Raw genomic sequence first — 22,685 nt, forward strand, 5'->3', positions numbered from 1 at the left:
GAAGGGGAGAATCAAAAATAGGATAAGGTCATTTTTGTATTGCAAGGTTGGCCTAGCTGATTGCATTTTTTGGTTCACCCACAATTTAAGTTCACCCACAATTTAAGTTTAACAGTACATACAGGGGATGATCATACTTGTTCAATTAATCTTTTTCAACTTGGATCCTATGAGGCGGACCTTGAAAAATTTTAACATAAGCAGAATGAATTCGCATATCTTCCAAACGTAGAGTCCGCAGGGCCTTGAACCCAAATACATTACCTACAATTGGAAGTAAACATATTGGTAACGGGACCTTCTTCAAAAAAGTCTAAAGGGTAAGCAACATAAACTATTAATTTTTTTCTCCAACAACACACTCGATACAGTATCATCGCCCTGTGTAAGGGTCAAGACTGCTAACATAATTTGAATTTGGAAGAGAGACTTTCTTACTGAATATTTGCTTCAGCAGGAGCAAATCTGTTTCTAAGAAAAGGGCACTTCCAATGTTGTACATGCTATGAGACAACAATGAAATCAAATGGAAGAAGCTTCAACAACAATATTTACAGTGTAAGAACAGAAGAGAGAACCAATTAACTTTTCATAAGTACATCACAGATTTGCTCAAGTTAATGAAAAGCTACAAACATAGTAACTTATTGAAGCTTTACTTGAGTAGGATCGAATTGGCATAAATTTGAAGAACAACAGGTTGCTACTCTGCCTTGACTATTTTTCCCAGAAAATTCATTTTGACTAATACATGTATATTCAGTTGCATTTCACTTGGGATTTGAACCTTAAGACCTTATGATTCTCCTCCCACTTTATTGACCACTAGACGACACCCTTGGTGCATCAATGCTTCTTTAAATGTTTTTACTTTTCTTTTCTGCTGTCGGGGATGGTAAGCTACTGTAGTCGCAACTTCCATCTTCTCTGAACCAAAATCACGACAAGAACCTGGTGTTACCTCGTAAGATTCATAGTTATACAACATTACGAAATATGGATTGTTAGATTGACCAATGACATGGTTTCTTTTTTTGACCTGGTCGCCAATCTCTTGATGTGAAACAAATTTGTCAGACACCCTGGTATTAAATCAAATGACAATTACAGTCAATTCCTACAGTTAAACCAGATTATAAAGAAAATTTCTCGCCCATTATTAATACTCATATTCATAAAACTATAGCCAAATCCTGTTGTGATTTATCTCTCAGAGATATGTTGAAGGAGGAAGATACAGAAGATGAAGAGGCTCAAGACCACTTCGTACAATCGAAGATGAAGCGGTCCAGTGAGCGATTTGGTGAACAGATCGGCAAGCTGTGAGTTCGATTTGACAAAAGAGAGGGAAATCAAACCAGCAAGATACTGTTGACGGACGAAGTGACAGTCAAGTTCAACATGCTTCGTCCGTTCATGAAAAACTGGGTTCTTTGCTATGTGGATGGCAGCGAGGCTATCGGAATGTAAAGGAATAGGCAAGGAAAGCGGAACAGACAGATCGTCAAAGAGGCGGACTAACCAGGTAAGTTCAGCTACAACTCGTCGCATGGAACGATACTCAGCTTCAGCCGAACTAAGAGAAATCGAAGCTTGCTTTTTAGATTTCCATGAAATAGGTGAAGAACCAAGCGAAATATAAAAACCACTAACAGATCGGCGTGAATCTGGACAGGTACCCCAATCAGAGTCACAAAAGGCGAGGAGTTTGTAGCAGGAGGAAGAAGTCATGTACAAACCAAGTCCTGGGTCCTTCAAAAGATAGCGTAACACCCGAAAGGCAGCAGTAAGATGTGGTTCACGAGGATCTTGCATAAACTGGCTCAAATGTTGTACAGTGAAAGACAAATCAGGCCTGGTGTGAGTAAGGTAATTCAACTTACCCAATAAATGCCTATAGAGTGTGGGATCTGTGATAGGTGTGCTTGTGTGAGCATGTAACTTGACGGTAGAGTCCAAAGGAGCAGAGACAGGTTGAAGATTTAATGAATCAAACTCGTGGAGTAGATCAAAAGTAAACTTCCGTTGAGATAGAACAAGACCATGAGATTCTCGAACAACTTCCATACCAAGAAAAAAATGCAAATTTCCCAAATCTTTGATTCGGAACTCCGTATCCAGAAACATCTTAAGGGAATGTAATTCGGCAGAATTGTTCCCAGTCATGATAATGTCATCCACATAAACAGCAACAATAGAAATGAAATCACCTTCCTTCTTTACAAACAGAGAATAGTCATTTAAGGAATGTTTGAATCCTTTGAAACTGAGAGCAGAGGTTAGCTTTGAATACCACTGTCTGGAGGCCTGTTTAAGTCCATAAATGGATTTTTTCAGCAAACAGACATGGTTAGGAGAAGGAGGTGAGATACCTGGTGGAAACTTCATGTAGACTTCCTCATCCAAATCCCCATGTAAAAAGGCATTGTTGACATCTAGTTGAAAAAGACCCCATCCTTTCTTAATTGCCAAAGCCAAAATACACCTTATGGTCGTCATTTTTACCACAGGTGAAAAGGTCTCATTATAATCCACACCTTCTCGTTGAATATCTCCTCTAATCACCAATCTAGCTTTAAGTCTTTCAATGCTCCCATCTGAATGCTGTTTGACCTTGTAAACCCATTTGCAGGGTAAGGCTTTCTTTCCGGTAGGCAGAACAACAACATCCCAGGTATGATTTAACTGTAAAGCTTCAATTTCCTTGTTCATAGCTTCTTGCCAACCAGGATGATAAGAAGCCTGTGCATAGCTAATAGGTTCTTGGATAGTAGATATAGATTTAAGCATGTCTTGATTAACAGAAGATAAGTGACTAAAAGAAAAACATGCAACATTAACTGGACAAAAGAAATTGCTGGAAGTCATATCTGTGTGTGTGATAGCATTGCATATGTAATCCTTGAGATAGGAAGGAGTTTTTGGAATCCTAGAGGACTGTCTAACTATGGTTTCAACTAGGGGTTCAGGAGAATTAGGAATAGGAGAGTGTGAGATAGCAGAAGAGGTAGGACTAGTGATAGGATCAGTAAGAGGGGATATAAGATCTGTAGTGACATTGCAATCATCAGAAGTAGTATCAGGACCTGGAGACACAAAGATATCAGATGAAATAGTTTCTGGATTCTCATGAGAAAATAGATTTGGAGGATGGTGGGGAGTAGGAGAGGAGAAAGGATAAAATTCCTCATGAAAGACAACATTTCTAGACACTGAAATTTGCATAGTCTTAAGATTCATAACCTTGTATCCTTTTTTATTGAAAGGGTATCCTATAAATACACATGGCAGAGCCCTTGGATCAAATTTGGATCTATGATTTGGTAGAGTAGACACAAAACACAAACAACCAAAACACTTTAGATGAGAATACAATGGCTTTGTGTTAAACAAAAGTTCATAAGGTGTTTTATAGTGTAAAACTTTAGAGGGAAATCTGTTTATAAGATAAGTGGCTGTTAAAACACAGTCTCCCCAGTAGGTGATAGGTAAGTGAGATTGAAACAGTAAAGCCCTGGAGGTTTCAAGAAGATGCTTGTGTTTCCTCTCCACTACTCCATTTTGTTGTGGGGAAGAAACACATGTGGTTTGGTGTATAATACCTTTAGAGGATAGAAAATCTGATTGGATTTTGCCACTTCCTAATTCAAAAGCATTGTCTGATCTTATTATCTTTACATGAGAATGGAACTGCCTTTCCACCATGCTTAAAAAGGATTGCAATATTGAGAATGCATTTGACTTTGTGCTCAACAAATGAGTCCAAGTAGCTCTTGTAAAGTCATCTACAATAGTGATAAAATATTTAAAACCATCATGAGTAGGAGTTTTGTATGGTCCCCAAGTGTCTATGTGTATCAAATCAAAAGCAGATTTGGATGTGATTGTGCTTAAAGGAAAAGGCTGCCTGGTTTGTCTAGCCATAGGACAGATAATACAAGGCGAAGTAAATTTAGAACAAGGAGAAATTGGAACAATATTTTTCATATTACTCAAAGGAAGGTGACCCAACCTGTAATGCCACAGTTTCTCTTTTACACTTGGATCAAAAACACTAGAGAAAACAGAAAACACAAACACTGAATTGGAAATACAAATGGACTGATCCTTAGGTAAGTTAAAACTAGAACTAGACAAGCAACTAGAAACAGCCTTAGGAAAGCTACTAGAAATTGCTGGCTGATTGGGCTTTAAGATGTAGAGTCCTCCTTGTTCTCTACCAAACACCTGAGGGTTCCTCAGTGAAAGGTCCTGCAAAAGAAAACAGGCACTAGGTGTGAAAAGAAGAAATTTTCTGAGTTGTTTGCACAATTTATGTGCAGACAGCAGATTAAACCTGAAAGAGGGTATATAGAGTACATCATGTAGAATAAATTTAGAAGAAAGGTAGACAGATCCTGAATAGGTTACTTTGACTCTTTGAGAATTTGGAAGATTTACCACAATAGGCTCAGAAAATGCTTTCAAATTAGTGAACAAACTTCTGTTAAAAGTCATATGCTCAGTTGCTCCACTATCTATTATCCAAGATCTATTATCAACATTGAATATGCAGGCATTGGAGAAAAAAAACTTAGTCATACCAGCACAAGTTAGATTTGCAGCATTTTCAGTGGAACCTGCAGCTTGCTGGTTCATTTTCACTTGTTCCAAAAGTTGCAAAAGCTGAGAAATATTGTCTTGATTCAAAAACTTAGCCTCACTGTTTCCTCCTGATTGTTGTGAATCATCTGCTGAACTGATTGCATTGTTAGATTGAATATTATTTTGAAACATTCTTTGCTTTGTAAATTTGAAATCAGCTGGAAAACCATGAATCTTGTAACATTTGTCAATAGTGTGTCCTGGTTTCTTGCAGTAGTTGCAGTAAACTGTGGTTTTCTTAGTGTCATAGGCAAGTTTTTGATTCTTATGATCATTAAACCTCCTGGGATGTTGGTTAGTTGCCATAAAAGAGGATGATTCCCCTGGGTAATTAGGGGTTGCATGAATTTCTCTCTGTTTTTCATCTTGAATTACCAAAGAGTAAGCTTGCCCAATAGTAGGAAGTGGTGAAGACAACAAAATATTACTTCTTACTCCTATGAAAGTCTCATTCAGACCCATCAAAAATTGCAAGAGTCTTTCATCCTGATGTGCCTTCACAGTCTTCTCTTTTGCACCACATTTACACTCACATACACATGCTGAAAAAGTATTCATTGCATCTAGTTCATCCCATAGACTTTTCATTTTTGTGAAATAAGTAGAAATGCTAAGGTTTCCTTGTGTCAGTGCATTTAATTCCTTTTGAAGTTGAAATAATTTTGCCCCATTTGCCTGACCAAATCTATCTTCCAGGTCAGACCAGAGTAACTGTGCACTGTGGGAGTACAGCACACTTTCAGCAATCTCTTTTGATAAAGAGTTCAGCAACCAAGAGAGTACCATATTATTGCATCTTTCCCAAGCTTTCTGGAGCATAAGATCAACAGCTGGAACAGTTAGGGATCCATCAATGAATCCTAACTTGTTCTTAGCTGAAAGGGCTATGATGACAGCCCTTCTCCATCCTCCATAGCTTCTACCATCAAAGAGAGCACCCACCAAATTCATCCCTGGATAATCTGATGGGTGTATGTAGTAAGGATGAGATGAATCCACAACATTAGTTGTAGTGGATCCTTCATTCCTTTCATCAGAAGAAGAACTATCTCTAGGCATTGTAAATTAGTTTATGGAATTACAAAAAATGATTGACAGCAGAATATTGAAATCAGACCTGCTCTGATACCATGATGAAATAATGAAGAATTTGCGAAATTTTCTTCTATTTTCTGCTACCCATCTTTACAATCTACTCTAGAATTTATATACATTTGTATGGAATCTAATCTTGTAACAGAATGGACAAGTGTCCCAATTTCTGTTGTAACCTCCTAACAACTTAAAATAAATAAATGCTGAAATTACAAATACACAAATAAAATAAACATTATATATGTACAGGTCATTTGGGCCTTCATCTACTATTCATATAATATTTCCCAGCCCAACTCAAAACTGAGATCCAAAATCTGAAAGCCCAAATAAAACCATGTCCTCAGTCCATTTGCCCTAACATGTAAAATATCTGAAGAGGATCTAGACACTTCTATTTGTACGAAGTGGTCTTGAGCCTCTTCATCTTCTGTATCTTCCTCCTTCAACATATCTCTGAGAGATAAATCACAACAAATCCTTCCACTACATTCATTGAGATTCGATTGTATAGACTACAAAAATCACCTACCTGGATATCACTATGTAAGTTCACTGCTCGGGCAATAACTAAATATTATTATGCAAGTTTCACTATAATCTATTTTTCAAAATGAAGATTTAAACAGCAAAACCACAATCAGTTTGCTTTAATGATTTACTAATCCCATTTGTCACTCAATTTCTACATCCAATCTCCATAAACACACTTTTGGAATTAAACATAAATGTTCTAGATTTCATAATATTTGATCATTTCTTATAGTTGCTGAAAAATTAAACTAATTGCAAGTAATTAGGACAAATGAACCACGTACCTATTGAAGAGTTCGGAGGCAAATCGAAACCCGTTGTAACACAAACCATAGCAACACAAGCACCAAAATATCTATTAAAACAAAAGCGTTGAGAACTCCAGATCCAACCAAAATCCGACATCTATATTAGCAAAATGAATTGAAAATTGATAAACTAAAAAAATTCTTTATCAGATCTAATAAATTAGTAATTAACAAAAGAAAGGATACTGAAGAGACAACGTTCCCACCAGTCGAGCATGTACAAACCAAAAGCTTTAAAACTTTCTCTCACGACTGACAATAAAGTTTCGTAATCATCTTGAGCCAATGATGACTACGCTTTATTGGAGAAAGTGAAAAAAAATTAAAAAAATAATCCATGGAAAAAAAGAAGAAAAATAATCATCCATGAAAAATGACGGAATATGCTAGTTTGGGGTTATACACTAAATTGGAGAGAAGAGAAAAAAATGAGTAGATAATTGAAGTAAATATATTAATTGCTAATCTTTAATTGATTAGAATTAGGAGTGTATTAATTGTCTTGAATTAAATAATTATTTAATTATATATATATAATAAATTATTATTTATGTATAATCAACTTTGCTATTTAATATTTAATTGTATCTAAATACTATAAAAAAATATAAATTATAGCTATTTATATTAAATATATATTGATATTTGTTATATTCTGTAGTTTTTTATATAGATAGCAATTTTGGATAATTACTTTATTTTTTATGGATATTTTGAGTTAAAACCCCAAGATTATATGATGATGGTCTGAAATCTGAATATACAAGCCCATGTTACCTCACTTGCTAGCCACCTTCCTATCCTCCATTTTCCAACATCCATTTGAAAATAAATAAATATAGAGAATCCAAATTAGTATCAACAATCCAAATTAGTATAAACATTCATTTTAAAGAAGAAATTGATGCATTGGACAAATCATAAAAGGTGAAAAATATAGAACATAACACATAACGATATCAAAATGCCTTTAAATATGTTAGCATAAGAATATTTATATTTCAAATGAATACAAGCATTTATATAGGTAATGTATTGTTATATCAAAGTATACATGTAGCCCTTAATGTAATATTGTATAAAAATAAGATAAAATTATGACATATTTCTCTGTACATAACAACAACAACAACAACAACAACAAACCCAGTATAATCCCATAATGTGGGGTCTGGGGAGGGTAGAGTGTACGCAGACCTAACCCCCACCTTGAAAGGTAGGGCGGCTGTTTCCGAAAGACCCTCGGCTTTAAGAGAGGACAAGATAAAAGGTCAGATAGGCCAAACATATAGAAAACAAGATGAAAACAGGAATAACAAAAGGGAAAGTTGTGGTAGAGTGGTACGAAAAGAAAGAGGCATAACTACAATAAATAAATAAATAAATAAGATAAGATAAGATAAGATAGATAAGACAGTCAAAGTACAACGGCGCCACAACTATAAACAGCAATACAATGCAGAAATCAAAAGGCAATAAACAATGAGCAGAACTACAACTACTATGGTGCAAAAGATGAATCACTTAGCCTTTAATCCTAATCTGAGTCCTCCCCAAAGGAAATTATAGTGCGCTAATGCGCCTACTAATAGGGTAGGATAATGCGACTATGTACTAGCCTTCTACCCGAATGCGGGTCCTCCACACACTCCTATCTAAGGTCATGTCCTTGGTAAGCTGTAACTGTGCCATGTCTTGTCTAATCACCTCTCCCCAATATTTCTTCGGCCTACCCCTACCTCTTCTGAAGTCATCCATGGCCAACCTCTCACACCTTCTCACTGGGGCATCTGTGTCTCTCCTCTTCACATGCCCAAACCACCTAAGTCGCATTTTCCCACATCTTGTCTTCCACTGAGTCCACTCCTACCTTATCCCGAATAGCCTCGTTTCTAATCTTGTCGCTCCTGGTATGCCCACACATCTATCTCAACATTCTCATCTCGGCTACTTTCATCTTTTGGATGTGAGAGATCTTAATTGGCCAACACTCAGCCCCATATAACATAGCCGGTCTAACAACCACTTTGTAGAACTTGCCCTTAAGTTGTGGTGGCACCTTCTTGTCACAGAGCACCCTGGAAGCGAGCCTCCATTTCATCCACCCTGCCCCAATACGATGTGTGACATCGTCGTCAATCTCCCCGCTGCCTTGCATGATAGACCCCAGGTACTTGAAACTACCTTTCTTTTGGATGGCCTGGTCACCAAGCATAACTTCCGCGCCAACCTCATGGGGTGTCTCACTTAACTTGCACTCTAAGTACTCTGTCTTGGTCCTACTCAGCTTAAACCCTTTAGACTCCAGGGTGTGTCTCCAATCCTCCAGCTTAGCGTTAACTCCGCTACGAGTCTCATCGATCAGGACTATATCGTCCGCAAAAAGCATACACCATGGCACCTCACCTTGAATTTGTCGCGTCAATACATCCATCACCAAGGCAAATAAAAACGGACTAAGGGTTGATCCTTGATGTAACCCCATCACAACTGGAAAGTGCTCTGAGTCTCCTCCTACTGTCCTTACCCTGGTTTTGGCGCCCTCATACATATCATTGATCACTCTAATGTACGCCACCGGTACACCTTTAGCCTCCAAACATCTCCGTAGTATTTCTCGTGGAACTTTATCGTAAGCCTTCTCTGTACATAATACCCCTATTATTAATCACAAAATCTTGTACCTTGGATAACCCCCATAAACAAGATATAATGTATCACATTGTGATTATCCAAGGAAAAGTATTCAAATATATTTTTATTTGGGTGTCACATAATTCTTTAAAAAAGCAAAGTATTTATATGTATAAAAATATTGTACTATCTATCAAAATCAAACATCAAATTGCTTTTTGTATTCAAAAAATACTTCGAAGATGGTAAAAAAAATTGCGTGGTAATTGATTAGTAGTGCATTTATTGCTTTTGGGTATTAAATATTTATAAAATTTTAAAAAGTTATTTATTTGATATTTAAATGTATTCATATAATATAATAAAGATAAACTGTAGCTATTTACATTAAATAAATATTGATATTTGTTATATTTCATAAATTTTCCTATAAATTAACTTATGTCAGATAAAATCTCTTTGTGCCAATGAGTATAAATATCGATATTCAAGTTTCAATTTGTGTGGTTCACAAATATATTAAATTCATACAAATTCCGTGTAATTAAATTTGAACATTTAGAATAGACATAAAAGTATACTAAATTTGAACATTGAGAACAGACATACATAGTACATCAAATGTTGTACCGATTTAATACAAATTGTAAATAATATATATATATCAACAAACTATACCAAATTCATGCCAATATCCTTCCACCTTTAAACACAAACAACACTTTAAAAACACGTTATACATATATCAAGTATGCCAAGTCACATCTCACTATACAATTCAAGTTTCAAATTGTGTGGTTCACAAATTTATCAAATTCATACACAGTTCATGCCAACTAAAAATCCGTATTACGTTTCAATGAATGATTATTCCAAATAAATCACATCCAATCCAGATGTTACCTTATTCTGTAATTTATTCTTTGAAAAAAATAAAATTAAATACACCAATATTAATATATTCATAATCAATAAAATCGAACACTATTTTACCTTACTATCAAATTTCTCAATACAAATAAATTCAAAAAATTGATCAGTTTATTTAAATATATTTTTATTAATGAACACAACAGTCATAAAAAGAAAATATTATAGCACTAACCTGTACAATTTCATCTGCCACCATATTGAATAAGTATCGATAATAATACTTTACTCTCTATGTCAATACGTCAATACCAAAGAAAAATTCTTCCAAAAATGGTAAAAACAAAAACAAGAAAAATTGATCAATAGAGATGAAAGCAAGACGATTGAAAAAAATTCTTTCACAAAGGCAAATAACAAACTAAGTAAATTGATTTGAATAATTTAAGGAATATAAATATATAATAAGTTATAGTAACCTGATTAGATATCTTTTCCAATTATAATTGATTTGAGTGATTTAAAGAAGATAAATAATTAATACATTTATTATTTTGTTATTTTCTAATTCATTTTTTGAATTACTTTATTATATTAAAATAATGTTATAAGTTGTCGATATTTTATTGTTAGTACTTGAAAGATAAAAAATCATGATTTAACTAGTAATAAACTATCTTATAAATGTCATTTATGAAATTTTTACAAAAATATAAATGAGTGCAAAGAACAAAAACGAAGGGGTGTATACATATGGGTACCTAACCACCATTATACAATCAAGCAAGGATACATTATAAAAATACAATCAAATTGGGATATAAACAACAAAAATACATCTCATACATGAAAATAAAGGTACAAATATGATACCCATCTAGACAAAATACAAAAATACGGAAAATATATACATTGATGGTTGAACTGATGAATACAAGCACATATACTACATAGTGTGCTTTGTACCGGAGTCACTTTATTCACCGCCATATAAAGCAACACTGAGTGCAAAGAAAATATCCACCACATCATTGTTGCCGTTCGTGATTTCTGAATGCGTAAATACAAGAATATAAGTATGTTTTTACATTCACAAATATAAATTTATTATTAATATAATTATGTTGGACAACTTTAATCGTGTATCTTCAAACTTGATTTATTTTTATCTTTTTGAAAAAATAACTTCAAATTTGCATTAAAATCTCTCAAATTTGAGATATAACTAGTAAACTCCTCGTAATATATTCAATGCGGAGGAGATAATATCTAAAGTACAAAAATAAGACAATAGATACATAAAAATAATAGACAATGAAATTCTTAGACCAAAAACTACGAGATCACCCCTTTCATTTTGGGGTGACGAAGGGATCGTACCTGTCATGAGTTAATGAGTATTTAATTCTCATGAGTGTACGTTGAAAACAAAACAGAGTACTACTAACATTTAATCAACATTGTAGAGATAAGTGTCAAAAACAAACTAATTTTTTTTTTTTTTTTGAGTTTCATACCCAAACTGTTGAAAGTGTAAGTTTCATACCTAAACTATCACTTATTAGTTTGAGAAACATACACTCTCTCTACTCTCTCTATTTTTTGAAAAAACCTTGTCACATGGATAAAATATTGATTCATCTTTGGGGGGATAAAAATACTTTATTATTTAACATTTAACTAATATCCATGTGGCAAGGTTTTTTCAAAAAATAGAGAGAGTAGAGAGAGTGTATTACACACACTACTGAAGTGTGTTTCTCAAACTAATAAGTGATAGTTTAGGTTTGAAACTCAAACTTCTAATAATTTAGATATGAAACTCAAAAAAAAAGGGATAGACATTTATCTCATATTTTTATATTCAATCTTTAGTTGAATTTTGATAAGAAAAAAAATTCATATAATTTTTAAATATATTCAAATAGTTCATTTATTTATATTCTATTTCCCCCCTTAAAATTGTCAAATTAAATTGAATCCGGTAAATAAAAAATGACAGATAAACAATTGGAACGAGTAAATGGCAAATGATTTGAATAAGCAAAAGACATTTAATTTGTATTAAATTATTAGGTTCATCTACATTTGTAGCAAATTATTAACTTAATATACACGCTAATAAATTATTAACAAAAATGTCAAGAGCCTAGAATTTTTTGTTGAACTTGATATATTCTAATTAAATTTTAACAAAAATGGCCGAAACCTAGATATTGTAGACACAGACAAGTTGAACTGGTCTTGAAATCCCAACAGGCAACAAGGTTTTGTTAGGTTTTTGCAGCAGTTAAATCTCATAGGCGTGGGAGGACCATATTTGAAAAAACTTTTACGCGTGTTCATAACACTCTTTACATAAATAAGTTAATTTATCGCATATAATATGCTTCATTTTTTATTATATACATCAATATCAATTGAATCATGTATGAAGTTTTATGACCTATTGAGCTAATGATATAATATTTTAATGATGTGATCTATTTTAAATGATTAACTTAAAAAGTGAGGAGAACACATGTAAAAAGTTTCTAAAAAATTTCAAGTAAAAAATATTTAATATTGAACATTTTATCATATATTTAGGCAGCTTAATTAGAACGTATTATAGTTTAAGAGTCAAAATAAAATTTACTAACAAACTTAAAGGATTGTCGATGTATTCTACTTTGGATTTACATTATATCAACTGTGATGATAAAAAAATATGAACCTTATATCTAACTCAATTCCAAAACTAATTTAATAAATGAGAATTGTCTAACACCATATAAAAAGAGATAAATAATCCCCACCAACTAGGGTGGGACACAAAATTCAATATTCTTCACATTCAGGCCTGCCAGCTAGAATATGAACAAGATAATATAAAAGTTCAATATCGAATAAAATAAATTTTAAATATACTTAATTTTAATATCATGATAAGAAAATGAATTTAGCGTCAAACTTAAAAAGAAAAAAAAATTGGACAACCATATAAGGTGATAGCCTCCCAACCACCTATGTGGGCCACAATATTCAACACATTAACGTGTAAAAAAAGTTACATTATCAAATTTTAATATGATATAAGCATTTACATGTTATTATAGATTAAACGAACTTGAGGTGTAGACAATCAAATAATACACGACAAATGTCACATAATTTAAACTCCTTATTTTTTATATTGGACCAAATAAATTAAATGATCTTTAACACTATGTTTGGATCGATATTGGTTGTTACGTATATTATTTTATTATTTTAATAAATAATTTGAATAGATTGTATCTGTCTTCGTCATTAGATAATGTCACCCAATATTAATTTGAAGGATAAATATAGAAGAAAAATAGGTACAAGGTAGAGCTATTATAGAAAGGTAGGGTCAGGGACGGTTCAAACATATCAGTGGTCTAAAGTCAAATTCGAACGGAGACCTTAAATTTTAAGTTTTTAAATAAAATTTCTTACTCTCAATCAATTTAATCTTTCTTGAGACAAATAGTATTATAGATTTGCCAAACTTCTAATAATTCTTTCTCCCTTATATAAAATATTTGTATTTTTTTAATAAATAATACTTAATATTTTTAAAAAAAATATATATCTATAACCCATTATTGCTTAAAAAATGAGCCCCCTTAAATTAGGGGCCTAAGGCTAATGCCTTTTTTTAGGTTTGTCAAGACGTTCGTGGGTAAGGTAAAGATAAAATAAAATTATTAAATAATAAGTAAAGATACAATGAGAAGAAAAAATTAAAGTAACAATGGGACCACATCAAATCAGTCGTCATCATCGCTTAACGATAATTTTTAACGATACAATACTATAAAATTTAAGTAATAATCAAAATAAATATTATATTTGAACTAACAATACAATACGATTGAATGAATGACAACATCCAAACAAAGTTTAAGTGGAGTTGCTTGCACAATCAAAAGCATGGGAGAGTAGTATTAAGATAATATGTCACTATTCAAAATGGGTCATGAGTGGCACCCATACTTAACTTCTTAGGTGGGAGAACCAACGATACAACCCCAACTTATATTAGCTGTTCAACTTATGAAATACGATAATAATGCGGAAGCCCAACTTACGGAAGTAAGAAATAACAATCCACTAGGGTCTATTACATGTCATTCCCAAAACTTGAAAGACAACACTTCAAGGACATCTAATTCTAAAATACTAAGTCTGAAACTATCAAACACCAGAATAAATAAATAACTTAATGTGTCCAAAAACTAAAGGACATTTTGCCATGCTCGAGAGAATCCAACACGAGCTAGAAGGAATAGCTCACCCTGAAACCTGATGTGCTGGACACTGGCTAGAGCTGAGGTCTAGTCGAAGTTGATGGAACACTCGCTGCACTCCACAAAATAAAACAAAGAAAAATGCAAGTAGGGGTCAGTACGGGACAACATGTATTGAGTAGGTATCATCGTCTTACTCAAAATAAAAATCAATATGTATAAAGTAGTAGCGGAAAATCAACCATAGCACTTAACAGGTGACAACCAACAAGATCAAGATCAAGTGACAACATAATGAACAATTACATAACCAGTCAACAATATCAAGATCACACAGGCCTCCACATCACGCTCTTTTGGGAAATGAGTTATTTGAGATTGGGTAGCATTAAGTCATTTAATTTGTTTTTCTTTAATATTATCGTGCCGGAACGTGACACACTGTCCAATAATATCGTGTTGGAATGTGACACCCGATTCAAATATATCATGTCGAACGCGCATCCGATCCAAATATACCATGTCAGAACGTGACACTCGATCCAAATATACCGTATCGGAATGTGACACCCGATCTAAATATAATTAATTTATCATTCTTTATTATCACATTCCGCATCATTAACAATATTTCATCAAGTCTTCTTTATTTAAGACATCACTTTTGATAGGGTAAGTTCAATATTATGGATTTCATGGTCTTGGGATTGCAGACCAATCGCAATCACAACAACATATCAACCATTCAAACCAAAATAATTAAAAATGCATAGTAAACTTCACACATTACTCAGTGACTATCAATCACTATTAAGAGTCTATCTATGATATAAAATAAATCATAATCTACTTTAACCGAAGAACCGAAGTCAAGGAAGTTAATTCACCAACGCTTTTCCTTTATTCAATGTCTCACATTTCCAATTTATCAAGTATATAATATTCATTAGTAAACGAGTCCGTAGACACCCATATTACTATATGTCAAGCTTAGACCCAAAAATTCACCTAAATCTATAATTAATTTCCTCAATCTCAAACTTAGGGTTAAGCCTCAATTTCTTCCAATAACATAAATCTAATTGTATTTATATACTACAGTACACCTATTATTTATTTACATAAACCAATATATTGAAAACTTAAATTGTAAGGTGACAATAAAATCCACAATTGAAACTAAATACACCATCTGCAACTCTAACCACAAAGGAACGAATGAACCCAATCCTTAACAGTGCATAATTTCACATTCACCACCACCTGCATCCCTTATCAATCATTATCCCATCATTACCTATACATTGTAATCATTACTTAGTAACCACTCCTTAAAAATTTATCTCCAAATTCTATTTTTCCACGCACAGCAACAACATTAATAAGGCCATAACTTCTAAATGCACCGTAGATAATAATAATAGGATGTCTTATATTCTATATACATAATTAGGTATATAAAATAATGTACTAGTAGTGGCAAATTTTCGTTTGTTTACCTGCAAAAAGTGCAATGTTTGCTTCCACAGTTCGTTCGCCAGGATTTGTCTCCCTTTTTTTTTCTTAATTAATTATGTATTAAAAGTCACAAACCATACTAACTTATTTTAATAAATAAAGTGGTATAAAGTATTAAATAAATTATCAATTTAACTCATTAATTAATTTAGTTATCTAAAGTTACCTCAACTAAATAACTGTAGTTATCGAATAGTGTAAAATACCTATTAAAATCTATGAGATGAGTCTTTTATAAAATAAGAAGCTCTAGTACTCAAAATGAACTAGTGTGTCTCAAAACGGCCTAGTGGGTCGTTACATAATATATATATATATATATATATATAATTTCCTCATCCATTCATTTCATCCATCTAAGGTATGGCCAAGTGGGAGTTGTTTCTGTTTAGTATGTGTGTTTCTTTACAAATAAATATGTTTTTTTTTTCCATGTGGCCAATAAACAAAAAATGGGCAATTGATGGAGATGTATTTCTATTGGGAAAGAAAAACACAGACAAACGAAATATATTTCACATCGACATGGACATGTAACTTTATTCGATGCATCCTAAATGTAGATTGTCAAGCAGCGATTTTTTATTTTCTCTGTTGGTGAACTATAATTTGCTTGACTTGACAGAGGACGTCTTCTTTAGTCTTTGAGGCACTCCACTAATTTATAGGCAAGGAGATCACAAATAGATAAAAGATACGTAGAGCAAATTAACATTTGAGTTTCATTTCATTAAGCTAACGTTTGATTCCGAATTTTTAAATATTTTTGTCAAATTATTTTTGGGTGAAGTTTTGATAAAGTTTTACTATGTGTTTGACCATAAATTTTCTTTAAAATATTTGAGCATTTCAAAAAAATATGATTTATACCCATAAGTTTTAAAAAAAAAATACTTATAAATTTGCATTATTATTTTATAATAAAAATATTTCGTTAAAAAAATAACCTCAGAACATAATTGATAATAATCAACAACAACAAAATAACAATATGGCAGGAGTAATACATTAATGGCATACTCAAACTTGTCACTGATTCAGTTGGAATTATAATGTATTAAAAGTAAATTGTTCTCTTTTCTCAATCTTGTCAATCAAATTATAACTCAAACTTTTTTGAAAGAGGTAGATAAATATAAGTTGGAATAAATAAATGAAGGGTATTTTTTTTATAAAATATAAAAGTTTGGGATAATTTTTAAATATTTTAATTTTTTCAGCCCAAATACTATTTTTTCTAGGTATTGGAAACTTAGGATATTGCCAAATATATTTGCCAAGTTATATGACCAAACACCACTTCTCAAGTTTTTCTCAAAATTTTTTATAGGATATTATGATACAAAAATATATAAACGTAATATTTATGCCTTTAAAAAATAATGTCACGAGGCATAATTGTTAATGACCCAACTATATACTCCGAATTTAGAGATTGTTTAGTAGCGCTAGAATTATGGAGTTATTAACAAAACATGAATAATTATACAAAAAATTGATATATTATTTATGAAAGAATCAGTTATGAAGTGTTAGTGTGTTATTTATATAACGGAAAAGGGCCTAAAATGTCCTTGAACTATTGGAAATGGTACAAAAATACGCTCATCCATCTATTGGGCCTAAAATATCCTTGACAACCACCTTTAGGTCCAAAAATAACATTTTCTTTAACGGAAAAAGTCATATTAGGCCCACTAGATGGATGAGGGCATTTTGTACTATTTTCAATAGTTCGAGGGCATTTTAGGCTCTTTTAACAGAATTTTAATTAAATAATTTGAATAATTTTTTTAAACATGTGGCAGTCATCTATTGGTTACAATTTAATTATTCAAAATTAATTATAAATCAAAATTTATTTAACAGAATTTTAATTAAATAATTTTTTTAAACACACGGCGGTCATCTATTGGTTACAATTTAATTATTCAAAATTAATTATAAATCAAATTTATTTAACAGAATTTTAATTAAATAATTTTTTTAAACACGTAGCGGCCATCTATTGGTTATAATTTAATTATTTGAAATTAATTATAAATTAAAATTTATTTAACAGAATTTTAATTAAATAATCTTTTTAAATTCGTGGCGGTCATCTATTGGTTACAATTTAATTATTTGAAAATAATTATAAATCAAAATTTATTTAACAGAATTTTAATTAAATAATTTTTTTTAAACACGTGGCGGCCATCTATTGGTTACAATTTAATTATTTAAAATTAATTATAAATCAAAATTTGTTTAACAGAATTTTAATTACGAAAAATGGCCTGAAATGCTCTCAAACTATTAAAAATGGTACAAAAATGTCTCTCATCTATCTATTGGGCCTAAAATGTCTTTTTCCGTTAAAGAAAATATTGTTTTTGGAACTAAAGGTGGATATCAAGGATATTTTAGTCCCAATAAATAAATGCGGGATATTTTTATTGAAAAATTATCAAATTACACATATTTTATTATTATATTGTCTAAAAGTCCCAACCCTTTAAAAAAAATTACCAAAATCCCTTATTTTCAGTTTTCCCCTTCATCTTCCGGATACATCACTCAAAAAACATTCTCTCTCCTCTAAATCTTTTTCTCTCATTTTCTCTCCATTTTCAAGATCCAAAAATTTAAGATATTTATTGAGCATATCCCTAATTTCTTGCCCAAAAGCACTCACATGAGTTAGAAGTTACAATCTATCATCTCCTTTTGATTCTCAACTGCATTCTCTCTCTATTTTCATATCTTTTATTGAGCATATCTCTAATTTCTCACTCATGATTTTGATTCTTCCAGTAGTGGGTTTTTTGATGAAAATAGATTCAAATATCGTAACAAGACCTTTAATTATGAAGAAATTGCGAAAGGATGCTTGTTCAAGTTCGAAATCTCCAGTTCTAATAGTTTTAAGTTCGAAATATCCAGTTTCAAAAGCTTTCAAAAAAGGAGAAAAAAGTCAAAATAGTAGTCTATTTTCTATTATCATGTTGTTGTATTTTTTATGGTTGGGTGAATATCTTATTTTGAATTGGGGTTAATCTATCACTTTTCACGATACATAAAATTGTTGTTATGTGTCATGTCATTGTTTTTCTGTTTGATACAGAAGTTCACAAAACCTTTCTCTTTTTATCATATTCATAGTTACATATTTGATACATAATTATGTCAAACTGTATATTTCTGCTATGTATCATGTGATCTAATGTATCTACAGTTTTATACATATATATATATATATATAGTGCTTCAATGTATATGATATTGCAATGTATCAAAGTTTGTCATATTATCAGTTATGCCTTGTTAATGCGGGGTATGAAGTATGTAAGAAAACAAATTTCATCTCACTCTTTGAAATTTGGTACAGCTGACAATGCGACTTTTGTGAATGAAATCAAATTGTCAATAGGAGAAGAAATAATTAAGTTATTTAGAGAAATAATATTTGGTCTTTACTTGAATATACCACGGCGTAATTTTCAAGAACAAATCACCAAGTGTCTCTTATTGCTTGAGTTGGAGCAAAAAGATCCCAATGATACATAAGTTGTTGAATTGATGTATCTAATATCATGGTACATAAGTATTATACATATAATGTTTATTGTTTGTGGTGTTCTTGATACATAAATCTTATATGTGGTATGTGGAGTTGAATTATTATATCTCATATCATGATACATAAGTCTTATATGAGCTTACTTGGACCATAACACTCTTTTCATGTTGAATGTGTCCAAGGCATTGCTCAACAAGGAAGTGACAGTCTGTGAGAATTCAGATTTCATCTATTAGACTCCAAGCTGACTATCTTCGTGCTCAATACACATCATTTTTATATGATATTGAAAAGGCAACGAAAAGATATGTCAGTGAAAACGACAATCCACTAAAGTCTAAGAGTGATTTCGTGCCCCCGGCTCCTGAAAATTTGGTTGATGTAGAATAGTTATGTTACCACTAATGATCTATAGTTTTGTTTTTACTAGTTGATTCATTCATTAGTTTTGTAGTCAATATTTTGGAGAAGTACTATTTAAAACTTTTATGAATGCATAATGTTTATAAATTTGTTTCCGTTTATGTTAATTACTACATGCTGTTGAATTCTTGATTTTTTACTTGTATCTGATATATTTTTCCAGATGACCTATTTAGCATGTGATAAATAACACCATGTATTGTATCAACTACATTAAAATGATACACATTTTCATGTATCAGTTTAAAGATACACTTAATTCTACATGTTAGATTTATTTTGTTCATTATTAATAATGTATCTTCTACATAATTCATAGATTGTAATGTATCTGATACATTGCACCACCAAGTCATTTTTTTAATGTAATGATTTCGTATGTTCTTAATATAATGTATCTTATTCGAGTATAATTAAGTCCCTGAACATAATGTATCAGACAAAATAAACTTAATTTATATAATGTATCAAATATAAAATTAATTGATTTTTTTTAATCTGATACACAAAAATAAATGTATCAGGTTCTAAATTATAAAAATCAAGCCATTCAGTAAACTAATACTCAATGTAAATGTATCATAAATTCACAATTACATGATAAAAATATTTAAAACTACTCAATAATTCAAAGTCAGGATACATACTATACATAAACCAATTATATGTTGTCTATTCAACTAGTAGGTGAATGTATTTTCAAAAATTAAATTATCACTTCTCCTTGGGAAATAAATTACAAGATCTTCTATTCTGAGCTTCATGTCCAAAACGTCGATAAAAGTTTGTGCTCTTAGTTAGCTTCTCACTACCGTTCTTTTTTCTTCCTTTCCTTGATCTTTCAGACATCCTTTTGTATATTGGTGGCAAGATCATTTCCTCTAAAACTTCTTTTGGAATAGACCAATCTTGCTTATTGGCATTGGAATCATTGACACCTCATATGTACTTGCTAATGTGTCTGGCTTGTAGTAATCAGAGCAGTATGGATGCATATCTATGACATTCTTACTCTCAAAAACAGCAATTGCGTGTGAACAAGGTATCTCCTCTAGTTGAAATTTTTCACAATTGCATATTTTTCGTTCAAGACAGACAATGTATCTTCTTTCCGATTCATAAACTAAATAAAGATATTCAGATGAACCAACAACCTGTCAACATTAACACATTGAATGATTCATCCTACAAGGTGCTTTCATACTCCAAGCACAGTCCTCCGAATAATATCTTAATACATAGCTGCACCATTATATTGAATAGACAAGTTATCAATATGTATCATATACATTTACATTATGTATCACTAATAAAAAATAATTATAACTGTAGATAGAGCTATCATTTGAAAACTTCAATAGTTTTCTTACGTAAATTTAACTATAATACATGTTTAATAATGTATAATGTTCAACATATTTTTTTCATGATACATAACATCAAATTTAAACTTCATGTATCTTTTAATTTAACAATACTACAAATCAATGTATCAAAATTAAAATAGACATCATATACATCAATAATATAGTGTCTAATGTATAATGATAGATTCACTCACTATCTATTTTATTCATGATACATACTATAGCAATGTATCACTCTTGATCCAGAAATCACAAAAAACACAAATTTAAAATCAATTACATAGCACAATACCTACAATTACATATATTTTACTATTCGATCTCTTAACTCTGAAATTGAAACTATTTTTAAATTTTTATTTGAACATTATAGTGATTAGTGTTGCTTTATCCTTATACAATTGATTCTCCTCACTTCTACACTGCTTGTATCAGTGATATAATTTTGTTACTTCTAATTTGGGTAAATAACATGAAACATCATTGTTTGACTCATCAAATTAAAAGTGAGAATGAATTTTTTTGATTACGTACGTCAAATCCTACATTGACATAGCATAAATATCAATAACTATAAGATCTGTTCATGATACATTACAAAAACTTATGTATCATGAGCATGATTACGCATATTTACTATATAGTATAGACAAAATAATTATATATCATTATATGAGATATATTGATTCAAATTCACATACCACACATAAAAATTTATGTATCGTGAACACCACAAACCATGAACATTATACATATAATACTTATGTATCATGATATTAGTTACATTCATTCAGCACCACATATCATGTATATCACCTTATGTATCATGAACAGAACCAACAATTAACATTATAAACAAAAAATTTATGTGTCATGATATGATACATTCACTCAGAATATAAATAAGACAATGAGTTATGTATCAACAATACAAATAAGAACATGATACATGCTAAATTTTGTATCAATGAATTGGGATTATGTATCAAGAAAGATTTGAAAACATGATACATTGCAATGTAATGATTATTCGTGGAATTTAAAATTAAAAATCACAAAATACATTAAAAAATGCATATCTTGGACAGAGAAAAGCGTGTTGTAACACCTTTAATTTATTTTTTTCATTTTTTTGGGGGGGGGGGGGGGTTGTGCAATTGGAGATTTTAATTTTGTATCATAGTCCTTCACTAAATATTCTTCACGCAATTTTTCCATAACTAAAGGATCATTGTGGTGTTTGAATCTAATTTCATCATAACCATCACCATTTGAATCAGATCTAGGAGAAATAATTTTTTTATTATTGAGGATTTATAATTGGGTAAGACCAATACTAAAAGAAGGATCAAAATTCATATGTATTAGAAATTAAAGTTGAAGAATACAAAATTTAAGAAGAAAATCAATCGAAAGCTGTTACGACAAATGATGGACTGAATAGATGTGAATAATTAACTACTACTACTACTAC

At 31.3% G+C, this 22,685-nt stretch overlaps 1 protein-coding gene and 1 long non-coding RNA gene across 2 annotated transcripts; one reads left to right on the forward strand and one right to left on the reverse strand.

Moving 5' to 3' along the window:
• The first annotated feature begins 1,316 nt into the window (after positions 1-1,316).
• LOC129884736 (uncharacterized) lies at positions 1,317-3,429 on the forward strand. Its single transcript, XR_008765977.1, has 3 exons — positions 1,317-1,525; positions 1,676-1,869; positions 2,633-3,429. It is a non-coding gene; the product is annotated as an uncharacterized LOC129884736 (long non-coding RNA).
• A 352-nt stretch (positions 3,430-3,781) lies between these two features.
• LOC129884029 (uncharacterized) lies at positions 3,782-5,703 on the reverse strand. The gene is made up of 3 exons (XM_055958407.1): positions 4,441-5,703; positions 4,013-4,251; positions 3,782-3,785 (listed from the first exon to the last, which is right to left on the reverse strand). The coding sequence occupies exons 1-3, from the start codon at positions 5,701-5,703 to the stop codon at positions 3,782-3,784; spliced, it is 1,506 nt and encodes a 501-aa protein (XP_055814382.1).
• Between the last annotated feature and the right edge of the window lie 16,982 nt (positions 5,704-22,685).

Source organism: Solanum dulcamara, chromosome 4 (assembly GCF_947179165.1).
Source record: "Solanum dulcamara chromosome 4, daSolDulc1.2, whole genome shotgun sequence".
In the NCBI taxonomy this organism is placed as follows: domain Eukaryota; kingdom Viridiplantae; phylum Streptophyta; class Magnoliopsida; order Solanales; family Solanaceae; genus Solanum; species Solanum dulcamara.